A 16,404-nucleotide genomic window follows, 5' to 3' on the forward strand; every position below is an offset into this window, starting at 1 on the left:
ACTATTTATATCATTCCTGCATGTAATTTTTTCTCATTGAGCTGTATATTTTTGAATAATCATCAATTTCAAAGTTCAATTTAAAAGTCTTTTTATTATAAATGAGTAACCATAGAGCTGGTCCTAAAAATAATCCTGTACACCCGGCCATTTGTTGACATCATAACACTCTTTGAAATTTGATGCATTTCTTCCAAAATGTTTAAAGAACTCTCAAGTGTTATTCCTAAAATTATCTTCAGTATATACTAGAGAATAGATTGGTCTGGAAGAAAAACATCACCTGTTATAAGTTTTAAAAATTAAATTATGTGGTCAAAATGTTACTTAGGCTAAATACAAATGCATGTTAGCAGAACATTATGTTTCAGGGTATGCTTATGAAAATTCAGAGACTAGCTCTGATTCATAGTAAGAATTTGTTTTCCTCAGCTAGTTATCCTCAGTTGTTGCTTAAAGGAGCTACCATGTGGGGCAAGGGCTATTTTATCTCACCTTCTCTAACAAAAATGTCAAAATATATTTGTGGTGTGATAGATGCCTTCTCAGGCCTTAGAAGTGAAAACTTAAGTTTTGCTATAAAGAAGATAAGTAGTTTATTAGCTAAAGTATTAAATATTTTGGCAAATGCCAAGTTGTGGCCATAAGCTGTTAAGACTATGCAATAACTTGGGTTTTCGATAAATAGGAAATTATGACAGTGAAAACCACCGTTGACTTCTTGGCATTTTCAAGAAGTTATTTAAATGACTGGATTAAAAAAACAACTTTTCAGTTGATGGACATAGAGTTGATAGTGCACCTAACTGCCCTTAGCAGTTTTTACCCATATAAGTTGAAGTAGCAATCTAATGTCTAGCAAAAATATCCCAAGGAAATAACTAAGGTTTAAAAAAAAAAAAAGAGAAAAAGCATCTTTGCTGTGTTGTACTTGGAAATGGATTTAACTCCCTCAGTATTCTGCTCTAATAAATACTATTGTTAACAATGCAGCGTCTGTACTAGAACCCTGGGTGATGCCCTCGATACACAGTAATGCATTATCCCAAGATCAACTTGGTTTGAGTTTCACCAGGATCTGAGGATTTTATTCTAGTTAATACTTATACAGTAGGCACAGAATAGTATAAGTGGTACTTCACTAACTTCAGAAATGACTTGTGGTATGTAACTGAATTTTGTATTCTTGGCCTCTCCATAGATATTAAAAAATCAGTGTGTAAACATGAGACCTAAAATATATTTTTAATATGCTCCCCAGTTGATTCTTGTGCACATCCAGTTTGAGAATTGCCTAAGTAGAGGATAACTGGTGAGTGAGTTCCTGCAGCTGTCTCAATCCAAATTAGGCTTTCTATAATCAAATTTAATGGTTTTATGAATAAAAAATAGTATTGCTTAATCAAATTTTTGTGATCACCAATGTGACAGAAAACAGGAGACTGTACACTAATACAAGGTATTAGTGAAATTCACCTCAAAATTTTTAAAACTCTTCTCTCCTTTGAATGTAGAACTAAATGCAAACATAAATAAATCTGGGGAATATACACATGCACATGATTTACTAGTCTTTGTGCTTTACTGTTTCATGTTCCTACTCCAAAATTAAAAATGCAAGTTGCCTTTTTGGATTAAATCTTTCCAGAGATATTGCAGTAATTTAAAGTAAACCTTACCTATGACTAAGAGCACATTTTAGACTAATCAGTTTTCAGTATGTAATTTTTAGCCCTGATGACATCATGTTCTTTGACTTCAGATCAAGAAGAGTATCAACATATGAAAAGAGCTGAAGTTATCAAATCCAACATTTTACTCAAAAAGATAGTTGCCTCAACAGCAATTCTGACAGTCACCTAGTTTCTGCTTCAACATTTCTGTTGATGGAAATCTCACTTCATGAAGCATTTAACACTGTAGGATAGGCACCTTCATATAGAGAACAAAAAATTGTCTCAACTTCCATCTGCTGGTTTGAGACTTGCCCTCTTCATTTAAATCCTTCTTGTATTTGCAGACAGCCACCATGTCTCCCCATAGTTGTCTGCTGTCTCTCCTCCGAGGGCTGCATCTGATTAACTCAGTTCTTCCCATACGTGACATCTTTGAAACTGCTAGGCATTTTGAAATTTGTGATTTCTCTAACTGAACTACTTTTGTTCCTTTGTGAATACAAAATAACGGTACCTTAAAATTGTTGGCAATTACGTTTGCTGAGATACAGTAATTATCCCACTTAAATACGTTTTCAATCAATGACAGAAACTCAGTCATCCAGTTCAATTCCTTACCTTATACACAGAACACTGTCCAGCCAGTCTCTCCTTTGTTACATCATGTTGAATTTAATGCCTTACAAATGAACTCTTTTCAAAATCTCATCTCAGTTACATTTTAATATTGTGCTGAAATCTTTACTGGTTGTAGTTCTGCCCTTCAGTCACACAAATGAAATTTGTCTTTCAGCGATAGCTCGTTTGATACCTGAAGACAGATTATTGATTCCAAAGTTTATTCTCCAATGCTAAACATTCCTTCTTCCTGGTGGGTTTTTTTTTTTTAATGATACTTTAACATATGAGGATACTCAAAAACCTTACCTCTGATGCTATGCTTAAGACAACATATTAATCCATGTAAAACACTTAAAGAGTGTTGCTTGGTAGCTAGAATGCACGTCACATTTTCTCCTGCCTTCCCTAGTCATGGTAGCTCTTAAAATACATCAAACTTTCCTATCTTGTTCTGAGCACTGTACTTGTGTTAATGTAGTTGAAGATTAGATTAGTGTTTTTGGCAATAAAATAACAATTTGATCTACATATGAACAACTTTTAAGCCATGGTATATCCCACCAGGCTTTACTCAATAGCAACCAAAGTGCAAAACTAAGTAATTTTTCTGGTGCAATGTATCCTAGTTGATGTAATTTTAAGAGATTACTGGGTTAGATTGAGATTCCAATTTTGACTTTTAATGTGTTTATTTGCTTCATCTCCTAGATCTGTCATCTATTCATGGTATGATCTAATTCATTAGTGACGCTGTAGCACTAGCAGCAAAGAGACAAACTTGGCTGCCATTATGATCTACGTTTTAAAGACACTGAGATATATATGGCTCATGTCATCTTCCAGAGACTGTTTTAGAACCAGTTACCAGGTATTCCTGTATCTTCTTTGTTAACTCACAGACAAACCATGGTGAAGAGAACGTTAAAGACGGACATACCCTTTCTTTACACATATACACATTTAGTTTCTCAGCAATTTTTTTTGCAAGGTTGATGCTATTAAGCAAATTTAAGTTAAAATAAGTGAGTCCTCCTTTGCAGCCATGCTCAGAAGCAAAAGAATGGAAGATCTATGGTTTTGGAATGAAGGAAGATTCAGAAGGACTAGCTAGAGTGGGAAAAATTTCAACGTTTTGAGAACTGAAAATGCCTAAAAAGGTTCTTTTAAAAATGGAATTACAGCAGAAAAGTTATTTCAAAGCCCACTGCTTTGTTTTATTTTCAAATTGGAATTATCCATTTATACCAATCAACATGTATTTATCAAGCACCTACTGTGTCCCAAGTTTAGTGGCAAAAAGGAAAAGACCAGACAAATGGAAACTGGAAAAATTTATATACTGTGAGAATTTAAAATTTCATTTCTTAATTAAAATGTTGTATCCAGTGAAAACTATCTGTGCAGTGAAAAACCCCTAAAGGTGAAATTTATATTACAGTATCACCACAAGCAGCACATCTGAAACTAAACAGCTGAAAGGACTTTCTTTTGCAACTAAGTAGCTTTTGTTTCAGAAAGCCAATTATAGTATAATCACGACATTTATTTAACAAATGTAAGTGTCACTAGTTATAGAGGGAAAAGTTAACAGAATTAAATCTAAGGCAACTGGAAATATTAGTTTAGGTCAACTTCTGTCCATAGGTAACCACAAATTATAAAACCAAGGAATATAACAGTGTGTTAAAGAGTTTAATATAGTATTTTAAAGCTTTCAGATAGAATTTTAAAACTTGAAGTCAAGAACATGGCACTTTCTGCTATCAACAAGTTATAAAAAGTTTGTTTACATGTAAGAATTTTCTCATTTTGATGATTCAGAGTAAAAAGGAACTCGGAAAACGGGAAAAATATGCACTTAAAACTTTGCATTTAGCAGTTTAAACAAACAAGTAGAGAGCCAAACCACCTGACGAGCTATCTTGTTTTTGTGAGTTATTCATACAGTCCCAATCGTGATAGTGCTAACACTTGTTATGTTTATACTTGTAAGAATAAAGAGCCCCTTCCATTTTTTTCTACCCGTTTCTTTTGATTATGTAGGAAAAGTTACATTTTACATAGTATATTATTATGAAAAAATGTGATCTGCTTTTAAGAAATTGATTTCTGGATTTAATTCTTATTTATGCCAAGTTAGGTATGTGTTCTGTGAAGTTTTTTTATTTGCACAAAAGTTAAATTACATAAGTATCATCTTCCTAAAGAAGAGATGCTTTGGTTTAAATCTAAAGATTATAAAATCTTGATATTTTGATGTCAGTTTCTCCTATTTCAAAATATATGGAAAAAGGTAAATCTTGAGTGATTTTATATTCCTGATATACAAGTAAGTTTATATGTTTCATTTTCAAACATGATTTAGTAAATGTCAATAAACTTTCATTCTTCATAGAAAAAAACTGCTTAAAAATGAAAATTTTAAAGAATAAAAAATCATTGCTTTAAAAAAAAATTTCCATCTCTAGTTCTACTTTCATAACTTCAATATTTATCTTTAAGTGGAAAAGAATCTATCAACTTGTACGTGAAATAACCAGGCAAGCAAACTGAAGGGAAAGATGATTCCACTCCTTTTTGGCTTAATTTGTACATTATTTCTTAAAGATATATCTCAAAGGTCTATTAAATTTCTTACACACTTCTCACAAAAGCAAAGTGTTTTGACTGAGTGTCTGGAGTGTTCAGTTTTATTTCTAATGTTGTTATTATTCACTTAAAAAATAGTTTTCTTTGTTTAGATTTGGTTAACACTAAGAATGTCTACATTTTTAACCTGCAAATGATATGGTATATGGTTCCATTACATGAGCTGTCAAAACCAAAATAAAAAAAGACTGCATTTTAAATTGTTCAGAGATACCATTCAGTTGTAAAAGTTTTTCTTCTCTGTTTTTTCATGTTGAAGAAATAAGTTCACAATTTCAAATCAAAGTCAACACTGCAGTGAGGAGAGCTTTTCTACTTTATTACAAAGAGAAGAAGCCTTTATGTGGTCAGAAAATACAAGATTGATCTTTTTTTTCTCTTCCTATGAAACGCTGCTGTTCAAACAGCCAGAGTGAATTGTCTCAGTTCACTTCTTTAAGTCCCATCACATTCACTTGGGTATGGATGTCCTTGGCTGCTGAAAATCTGGCCCTTTAGTGCACAGGGCGACAAAGTCCCCTGACCAGCAGTTCCAGAATGTCCCATTTTCATATATTGCATCCATGCACACCTCCTAAAAATGAGGTACAGCAGGGCAAACATTTTCCAAAATAGATGTCATATATATAATATATACACATTCGTACATACATACCTTTATTCATGTGATGTCCAAAAATTTAAAAAAAATGTACACATTTATTACAAAATCGTAACAAAGACTGGACAGTGTTTTGCTCATTCTGGAAAGATGAAGCTCAGTAATAACACAACCCTGGAAACCATCCAGAGATTGTGGCAATATCTTTCTTCTAAACAGTCAGATATTCTTGCGTTAAGCTTGGCGAAACTGCCTTTCAAAAACAGAAGGGGAAGTAAAATGAAGGAAGCAGACCTTGCTCATCTTTCCAAATGAAATACGAGAAGGATCTTCACATAAAAATGCACAAACATTTGTTATTTTATTACCAATAGTGCTACAATGAACAATGCAAATTTTGTGGTCTAATTCTGTTGAGTCTTTTGTGGGTTTTCTTTTTTTACATTTTAGAAACTAAATGGTAAACTTCTGTCAGTGTACTTGCTTGTCTTTACAGACCCAAGTCTGTCTGCTGGCAAAAAAAAAGAAAATAAATGAAAAAAAATTCAGACCCTGCTCGAACTAGAGAAAAACAAATTACAAATTTAGTTGTTGGGCAGCACATAATTAGTAAGGCAGGACCTCAAATGGTGACCCTTTGCGTAAGCCAATTGCCAGATCCTCAAGGAATTAAAACCAGGGTGCCTGAGCCACATCAGTTCTGCAGTTATGTTGAGTATTGTGCTGAGACAGCCATACCCCAAGAAAAGGGAAGTCTTTTTTTAGAAGGCTTGCTGAGCAGGGTTGTAGTTGAAGGTGGATGGCAGGTGAGGCCGTTCTTCTAATTTGTCATATTCCAGATGGAACTCCTATAAAACCAAATTTAAAAATTTAGATGATTTCCTCTCTCTCTGATCTCAGATTTTTGTCAAAATATATTTTATTTACTATATGAACAAATTAAATACCTACAAGATATGTGAATGTAGAGATATACCAACTCTTTTTTTCCCAAGTAAAATATAGCTTGAAGAAAAATAATGTGCTGTAGTTTCTATCTGATAAATACAAAAATGTAGACTTTCTGCATAAAAGTCAGAGACTAGTCACGAGCATCTATTTTACGACACAAATTTTATGCATTTTTTGCTCAAAAATAAAAGTTTGAAGGAAACAATTACTGTATTGCTAATAAAAAGTATTAAAAATTATAATTTAAAGTAAAGCTACCTTCAATGACGTATAAAAGTTAAACATCTTTTTTTTTCATGAAAAAAGTTTAGAAATAAAGGATTTCTCAATTTGTCTTATCACATGTTTTTTAAAAAACAAACATTAAAGTTATTTTAAGGTCATTATCTGGGGAAAACTCACACCTCTCCAGACTTCTCACTTCACAATCCTCAAATCCTGAAAAGATGTAACTGCCACCCCAAAACTGACAGTGCTTTTGCTACAGGCACATCTGAAGATGAACTATATATAGCTCATTTTAATTAAACTTTCAAAACACTACATGAGCTTTAAAATTTAAGAATGATAAAGCAAATTCTTCATACTTCACCAAGATCAAGAAGAGTGATGAAGACTATAACTTTGTATATTAAAAAAAAGAAACAAACCTTTTTAAACCAAAAGGCCAGAGGTTCTAAAATTATTAATTCTACAACCTGAATTCAGGTAGCACAAACCATCTCAGTTAATCCCATTTAAAACATTATGAACCATTATATGTACTACACACTAAAGAAAGCCAAGTAATGTCAGTACCATGGCTTAATATATTTTACCTGTTTTATTTCAAATTAATTCATGATAGATATTTTCATTATTAAATTAAGTGAAAATTTCATTATTACAATGAAAACCTAGGTCATGAGTTCTAAAACCAAAGATTTAAAATTTTAGGATATTACAATAAGAATCATAGAAATAGCAGGTATCGGAAGCCTAGTATGTGTCAAAACTAGAGACAGAACTAATTTTGTTCTCATCTTCGTAACTGAAAAGTAGTCATCATTATCTTCATATTTGCACTGGAGGAAAATGAAGCTCACAAGTAACCTGCCCAAGTCATACAATAACTGGCAGATCAAGGAGTAGGATCTAGACCTGTAGGACACCGAAGCCCATGATTTTCCTGGTGTAACACATTTTTAGCCCCAAATCCAAAACTACTTAATTACACTTCTATCCAGAAATAACGTTGAAAAAATTCAGTCCAGTGACTGTAAGGAAGGCACACTGTGATGACTTTTAAAAAGTTCACTTTAGCGTTAACTAAGACACAGAGCTTATTTGCTTATCAGTAAAACTTCAGCAAACACCAGCCATCATCATCATACTCAACATAGCCTTCCTAAAGCTTTGTGTAGGCACCTCTCCCTCTCTCGATACCCTGTCTAGGTTTTAAAAGGATTTGTTGCCTGGCCAAAGTATCTAAATTAGTGGAGAAAGTATCTTCCTGTTGTATTATTCTTTAGCAATTAAAATCGGCTAACTTTAGTTCCAAAATATGTGTAGTTATTGGGTATAAAGTGTACTTGTAGCTGACAAATCATATAGTCCACTATCTGAGATACAGAAATTAAAATTTTGTTCCATTGTCCTGTCCTCATCATTGTACACTGGTGAATTACACTGTATTATCAGAATTTAAACTAGAGTAACTTCATCATATTAGAAGATCAGTCTAAACCTAGGGAGTAAATATGATAATTAAAATCTCAAAGACTTTATATAATCAGAGATTCAGAAATTAAAGAGATCAAATTCGGTCTCATTTTTAAAAACTTTTTGTCTTCTATGTCTTTTTTCTTAAAAGACATAAAGACTTACAAGACTTTTTCTTTGTTCCCTAACTTTACTGATCATATCTTTTATACGTGTTTATCTTACATGTACACATGTACCACACACCACACACACATTTTTGTATAATCTGTAGGGGCAAGAAGTGTGTCTGTTTTGTGTATCACTATCTACTGCCCAGAATACTGAGAATACTACTGAGTTGCGAGTCTCCCAGCAGGGGTATAATGAATGGCTAATGAATAAATGAACATAAATTTTCATTTGTTTTAGGAACAGAACACTTACAATTTTTAAATATTCAAAGATTAGGTATTTGAAGGTCTATCATATAATTGCTTTAATAGAAAAAAAGATTTGTAGATGACAGTTAAATGGTTTAAAGATTAGAAAGAGTTCTAGGCACTAAAAATCACATCTATAATAGGTTATGATATGATAAAGGATCCTAAACATTAAAAATCCTACTCAGTCTTGGACCCATAAGGTAAACTCAGCCTGAAAGAATTCTGACACTTTAAGTCTTTGTAGTTTGAGAAAGCTATTTTCACCTAAAAATTCTCCGTGGGTAAAATTATTTTTAAAATCTTACTCATTGAGACTGTATATAACAAAATTTTTAATTAACAGGATATTTAATAATTCCAACTTAATTACATAGGACAGATCACACAGTGTGTCAACAAAATAGATTATCTAAAAAAGAATAAGCAAATATGGTGTAAAATTTTTTTTGCATTTTTTTTTTGGTTACAGTATCAAAATTTTTATGAAAATACATTATTGAGATATAGGAAATTATTTATATAAATAATGGGGCTGTATCCTAGAACTCACAGAAAATTTTAGGGGAGAAAGTATACTTCTGATTTAAGTAATCTAATCCCTTTACTTGAAGGTATAGTTCTTCAGTTCTCTGAAAACATTAAGTAATTTGCAGAAGTGAAATACAAGTATGACTGAAAACATGATTACAGTCTTGATCAGGTCAATACTTTTCAATAATACCATAATATCAAGCTATTAATTTATAATACTAATTCATACAGAAGGCTTCTTATCAGTTGATGCTATTAAATTCATGTTCTTTACCTGTGAATAATAAACCACAACCACTTTACAGATGGGGACTTTGACTTGGGACATGGCACATCAATGGATTTTCTACAGTTTGAGGAAGTCTGTTAATAAATATACTATGGGATTCTTAATCCCTAATCCAATTTCTAGAAAAACAGTGAAAACATCCTTAAAAAAAAAAAACCAGAAGCCTTTGTGAAAAGTTTATTCTGTGAATATAACATAAAAGTTTTAAGTCCATGAATTTTTAAAATAGAATCAAAAGAAGAGAGCTGCATATTAATATTTGATAGAAACCAGTATTTCTGCTTATTTTCATTACTATGAAAATAATTTTGTTGAAGAATATCAGTGCAAGTGGCCAACAAATTACTTTAAGAAAGATTTCTCAAAAATAGTTTGATAATGATATTTCTCAAATTTTATTTTTCAACTTCACAGCTAAACATTTTAAAGGTAAAAGTTAAGGCAAATGCTCAACTTACACAGGAGAGATCAGACAAAACTGGGTAAAATTATTACTTTACATAAACACACACATATATAATTTTCTTTAAAATGACATTTACCTGAGAAATTGCTTTCGTGGGAAATTAGGGGACTTATTAATGTTCAAGTTGTTTCTGAATATTTCTCTTTCTGGAAAACTGATTTTTTTTTTCCACGTAAATTGATTTCCTCACAGATTTCAAATTAAAATTCAACTAAAATTACACATCTACTGATTTAAATATCTATTTCTTTTTGCATATGTTTGGAATAATTTATGATCTTGAGCAAAACGCTTCAAATGAGTAGAACAAACTTTAGTTATTTACTATTAGAATTTTTCCCTTCCAAAGATACTCCTCCTATAGAACCAGGTTTTCTAACTATGGTGTCAAGGACCAGCATTATCACTGGCATCACTCGGGAATTTGTTAGCAAAGCAACTTCTCATATCCCACCCATAGACCTACTTGAACCAGAAACAAAGCAGGTTGGCCCAGCAATCTGCCAGATGATAAAACAAGGCCTCCAGATAATTCTGAAGCAAGCTAGAACTGCTGACCTAACAACAATCAGAATTTCTCTGTCCTGGAATTATGGTAATAATCTATAATAATAACACTGATAAAAACAACAACAACAAACTACCACAACTACTCTCCCGTATCAAATACCTAATGTATGCCAAGCAGTGCACTCAGTGTATGTGTACCTGCGTAATCTCAATTAATCTACATGATAATCAGAGGTAAAAATCATTCTGATTTAAAAGATAAGGAAGAGAGAGAGAGAGAGAGAGAGAGAGAGAGAGGGAGAGGGAGAGAGAGGGAGGGAGAGAGAAGTCGCTCAGTCATGTCTGACTCTTTGCGATCCCCATGGACTGTAGCCTACCAGGCTCCTCTGTCCATGGGATTTTTCAGGCAAGAATATTGGAGTGGATTTCCATTTCCTTCTCCAGGGGATCTTCCCGACCCAGGCATCAAACCCAGGTCTCCCACATTGCAGGCAGACGCTTTACCGTCTGAGCCACCAGGGAAAGGAAGCAGGTATGGAAAGGAAACTAGTACAAAGTCAAAGTATAAACAGCATAAACAGGAGTTAAATTCAAATCCTGATACAAGAGTTATGGTTTTCTACTTCACTATATTTATTAAAGAACAGGTTAATATACACAATGTCCTATATACTATTTGTAATTAATTATTTGTATTCAACTAAAAGGTTAGGTCATGAATCTACCTTTTAAAGTCAAGAGATGCATATTAGAATTGTTAAAATAACTCCAGTACAGTGTAGAGTGATATCTGGACTTGGACTGAGAAGCAATGACATTTACCATTAGAGAAATACCCCAAAATAATAATAATGAGGAAAGGTTTAACCTTTTGTATGTGTTGTCGTCTTTTTTTTTTTCTTAACTCACCTTTTCAATTTTTTTTTTCATGTTTTATATGAAGTCTTTTAGGGATGTAAAATTTTGTAATAATTATCTGGTAAGCATCTTATACGATCTCTAAAAAATATTTTACTCTTCAGTTTAGTAAAGCTGATTAAAAAAAAACACTAAAAAATTATCCAATGAAAAGAAATAGTTTTTTCTGTTTAAATTTAATAAAACCAACAAAACTAACTCTTTAGTTGTGAATCCTTAGATTTGTCAGTGGAAAGAACACTCAGAGAAATCCTGAAGTTATGAAATCAGACACTGTGAACTGTATTTTCTACCAGGTAGAGTAAGTACCTACACAAAGAACTAAACACCAATGTGTAATATGCTACAGCACTGATGAAAACTGCATGCGGGACAGTTAGAAAGGTGAGGAAAAGTGGCAAACCAAAACAATTTTCCATTGGCCTCTTCCCCCCACTTATTTCACATACTAGTCAAATGAACAATCATGATTAATGCATGCAATTTTCTTTATATTTACCTGCAAATAAAAACTCAACCATATTTCCTGCAATGAGTGCAAGTGTTCAAAAAGTCTACGTCTATTTATATACTGGTTTTAGGGGAAAATCTCGTATTTGCTTAAAGTAATAATAATATAAGAATACATGACCGGGATTGAAAGAGGGTATCTTTATTTTACAACTGAGCAGACACAAAAATATTTCAAATGTCACCAAGGCTTGTGAAAAATTACAAAATTTCTTACCAAGTTCAATCATTTTCCTCAACTATAGGTAAAATGAACTACTTCCAGATACTCCCAGAATTTAAAACAAGCCAAGGAGGTGGAGACAACGGACTCAGCAAATATATGGCACATTATTAGAATGGATGTACTGGTACATATAAACAGATAAAAGAGAACACTTCTTATTAAAATCTAGATTTATACATTTACACATTTGCACACGGAAAAAAATATACCTTAGCTACTTTCCTCCAGTTAAGACAGTCAAAGAAGTAATATGTTCCCCTCTCATATGTATTGGTTTTCATTGTTGGCTCCATGCCTGGTGCCCTGGTAATCCATACTCGTTCTTCTTTGTGGTATCTCCAATCACGGTTAAAACTTCAATTTTTAAGAGAAAAAGACAATTAATTTTTTCCTGTAGCTCACATCAAACATTTTCTACATCTTGTAAAACACTTTTCAGAAAATAATCAACACAACAACTATTTGAATATTGATGCTTTTTTACCCTGATTTTTATTGTTATTAAATACAAACCTAGCAAAATAAATATAGGAAAGACTTTTTAAAATTTCTCCTAAAACCACACTCTTTAATTAATACACACATCTTTATTTAACTGGAGAAATTTTTTATGCAAACAAAATGAGATCTTAAAAGCTCTACGAGCAATGTGATAAAAACTTTGGCAGACCAAATAAAGATCCAGTGTTCCAAAAACTTCATTCCTTTTTCATTCTTAATATTTAATAGAAATTGAGATATCTATGAAAACAAACAAAAATCTCAACTATTTGTGTTATTTTGTAAGAAACTAAATGTAAAGCCTATTTAAATTAACTAAATTCACATAAAATTTGTAACTAATTTCAAATTTAAAAATATTTAGAAAATTCTTAATGAGTGTATTACTTTTATTTTTTATTCAGATCTCATTGATCCTAAATTCTCAATAGCCCAAAGGATATCCATTAATATTCACATAATAATCAATGATAGTTTACACCACCTGTAAACCAGGGAAGTAACATCCAAAGGAGGTAAATGTACCACAGAAAATGTCTCTGGTAGAACAAACCTCCATGCAAACAAATTCCTTCCTATCAATACAATGAGGAGTTATTTTAGACATATATTTTATATATGTTTATATATTTTTAGACATAAATAAGATATGAGACAGAACTGCCAGTGATGGATGAATGAATGACTGATGAATTTATTTATGTATGGATGAAATCAAAAGGAACAAGTAACAAACGCTATCTTACAAAAAATGAGGGGAAACATGGAAAAAGCCAAATTCTCAACTGAGAAATTAAAAACAATTTATTACCAACACAGTGAATTTTACATTTTAAAAGTATCTGATCCAATGCCATTTATAGAAATGTTAATAATGTTAAATAATATGTTAAATAAAATGTTAATAATATAAAATACTGAACTCTATAAAAAGGTCTCCCAATCATTACGTCGTAAGTTTTTGGTAACAATTCACTTTAGAGTAAACACAATTAATAGAATGTTTATTGCTAACAAAGTGTTACCAACTGGACATATAAAAAAATGACACAAAATTTTTATTCTTAGAGCATAAGGTAAAAACAGAAATGCTCAGAAAACAATATATTTAATGGACCAATTTCTTAATAGTAGTTTATTTAAGTTGGCCAATACGCTTCTGATAATAACTATGGAGTTCATTTTATCAATACTTCAAAATACACAAGAAATATGCACAGTGCCTTGCCCCTATAATGCTCAATATATATAATAAATGATGAAATTCACTGTCATTAGCATTAAGTGGTTCCACAAGGAGAAAGATGACCCACAGTTATGAACCATATCTTATACTTAATTTATTTATAAAAATCAGATTTACCAAATGCACGAATCAAGCTGATCCTGACCTTTTACAAATTTAGAGTTATTTAAGTTTGAAAATGCTTTTTATGTATACAGCTAAAAGCAAAACAAATTTCTTGATGAATATTTCCATTCTAAAAACAAAGACTAAAACTACAGCCATTGTCATTAAAAAAAACTTTTAGAATAAACAAGATCTACTGTAATACAAAAGTTTTTAAAAATACTTTGAACATACAGCTCTACTGCAGCTAAAAGTTGTAATACGTCTCCTCCGTTCATGTAATAGAGATAGAAAAGAAGGTCTTCTCCGTATCGGCCAAGTTTTATTGCAGCCAGCTGGAAAAGATACATTATTCTGAAATGTAAAATGAGTTTGAAAATCCTAGCATATAACTGATTCCGCTAAAGTAAAAATGTAAAGATAAAACAAACTCCTCTCTGCAGCAGATAACTGCCATTACATGATTACAGAGGTAAGTTATGTAATTTTAAAGGGGAGTTTCATCATTTGAATAACTAAATTCAATGAACAATTATTTCTGATATATCTATTTTATGTATTAACAGGAGGAAAAAGCTAAATAAAACTTCTGAGCAAGCTCTAATGCTGTCTTACTTGAGGGTCTATTAATAATCAATGTGGCAATAATAGTGGAACACTGTGTTCAGAAATAAAGGACTTACATTCAAGTCCTAGTTTCATTACTAATATGAACATATCCAAGTTCTGTAATGTCTCTGACCTTTCAATTATAAAACGTGGTCAATGATACCAACAAGAATTACTAAAAATATAACTGAAATTAAGTGATAATGTGAATGCACTTTGTAGAGTGCCTGATACATACAAGCCTTAAATATTAACTGAATTTACAACTGAGAGTGATTCACAAAATGGATATGTACTTTTAGCAAAACACAGATAAGTATAAAAATCATAATGGGATACGTTCTTTATTTTGTTTAAACGGACGACTAAAAGATGGCTACTCTATATGTCACTCCACAGAGGAGAAACAACTGCCTAACAAACTATCAAACACAAGTTCAATAGTCTCAAATTTTCACATTAAAAATAAACATTTTTTATGTCTTTATCTACACTTGTATTTAAATGTTTATTTAGTTATTGTTACACATTCTTTGAATGTCATTTTTCTCTCCTTTCATATTATCCCCATTCAAGCAACAGTCTTCAATGTGACAAATTATCCTAAGGCATTATTTCTTAAGTTGTTACAAGAAAAGGTTCTGGATTGGAGCAATAAATGAGTGCTACTGTCAAAGTGGCAGCAAATCACATAATCCATAAACAGAAAAAACTAGCTCTATCTCATACTTCTTGTCTTACATCCAGTCAAGTATTAAAAGACATATTGATAAATACATGTTTCCCTTTACTTGCCTATCCACAACATCAACATCCATTTGACTACACAAACTGTGTGGTACAGATGCAGGACCCCATTTATACACATTTATATTACACATACTTACACACATAACACAAATGTATAATTTTTAACAAACTTTCACATGACCAAAATCTAGTCCCCTAAAGCAGAAGTGTTTTCTTCCTTAGAATAACAATAAAAAAAATTAAAGCTGTAAACTCTTAATAGTTATCTATAACTAGAAATTTAGGTAATTAAAAATAGAAAATGAGCCAAAAAGTCAAAGATAATAGCTTTAAAATGTATTTTTTTCATTAAAACATTGTACCTGTAGTATTCATAAAGAAAAATCTTTCTTATTGATACATATATAAAATGAAAATATCAGGATGAAATTTTCAAATTTTCCATGTTACTTTGTTCCCATCAACTGTGGTTATGGTTACACTCTGTTATTAACAACTATAAAAAAGATTTTACTGGTCCTAACATTGTTTTTAAAATATTTAAAAAATCTAACCCAGACCTCATCAAAACACAAGATTATAAACAAAAACAGAAATTAAATTGTTACATATAACAAAATGGATATACAAAAACATACCCAAGACCACTGCTAATTATTTCAAAAAACTATGCTGTCAGAATTGAAAAACAGCACCTAAAAACAGATAAATTCATGCTGACTGAGTAGAATAATAAACTACACTCACCTTATCCCTAATGTGAATGTTCGTTAAGTACTCAGATGGAACATGGAAGTCTGGATAATAAAATGAAAAAAGCCTTATTAACTGATTCTCAGTTACAAATACATTTTTTAAAAGTCTAAACAAAATTAGATTATCCTACCTATGTCTTGAGGTCGACAAGGTGAAGATGCCCAGGGTGATGCAAATTTGGGGTAGAGATTTCTGAATAAGGGGAAAAAAAATCATTCTGAAGTCCAAAGTAGAAAAAGAGATTTCCAATTTTATTTTAGGAAATCAGGAAAAACAATGACTTAATACATTAAGATGTGCAACCTCAAACTTTCAGTTTCTTTCCTTGGTTTGACTATGATTTACACAGCAGGAAACTGAAAC

The 16,404-nt window shown here is 31.7% G+C and overlaps 1 protein-coding gene across 25 annotated transcripts in view; it reads right to left on the reverse strand.

Annotated features, from left to right (window-relative positions):
- Nucleotides 1-5,244: 5,244 nt before the first annotated feature.
- The window catches only part of CNOT2 (CCR4-NOT transcription complex subunit 2), a 126,369-nt gene continuing 115,209 nt past the window's right edge, over nt 5,245-16,404 (reverse strand). For all 25 annotated transcript variants that reach the window (XM_069584644.1, XM_069584655.1, XM_070292354.1 and 22 more), the window contains 5 exons: nt 16,172-16,233; nt 16,033-16,082; nt 14,161-14,261; nt 12,284-12,428; nt 5,245-6,395 (listed from right to left, as the gene is read on the reverse strand). In XM_069584644.1, coding sequence (XP_069440745.1) covers nt 6,309-6,395; nt 12,284-12,428; nt 14,161-14,261; nt 16,033-16,082; nt 16,172-16,233 — 445 coding nt within the window. In that variant the 3' untranslated portion in view covers nt 5,245-6,308. The remainder of the gene's footprint in view (nt 6,396-12,283; nt 12,429-14,160; nt 14,262-16,032; nt 16,083-16,171; nt 16,234-16,404) is intronic.

The sequence above is a fragment of the Ovis canadensis genome, chromosome 3 (genome assembly GCF_042477335.2).
Source record: "Ovis canadensis isolate MfBH-ARS-UI-01 breed Bighorn chromosome 3, ARS-UI_OviCan_v2, whole genome shotgun sequence".
NCBI classification, from domain to species: domain Eukaryota; kingdom Metazoa; phylum Chordata; class Mammalia; order Artiodactyla; family Bovidae; genus Ovis; species Ovis canadensis.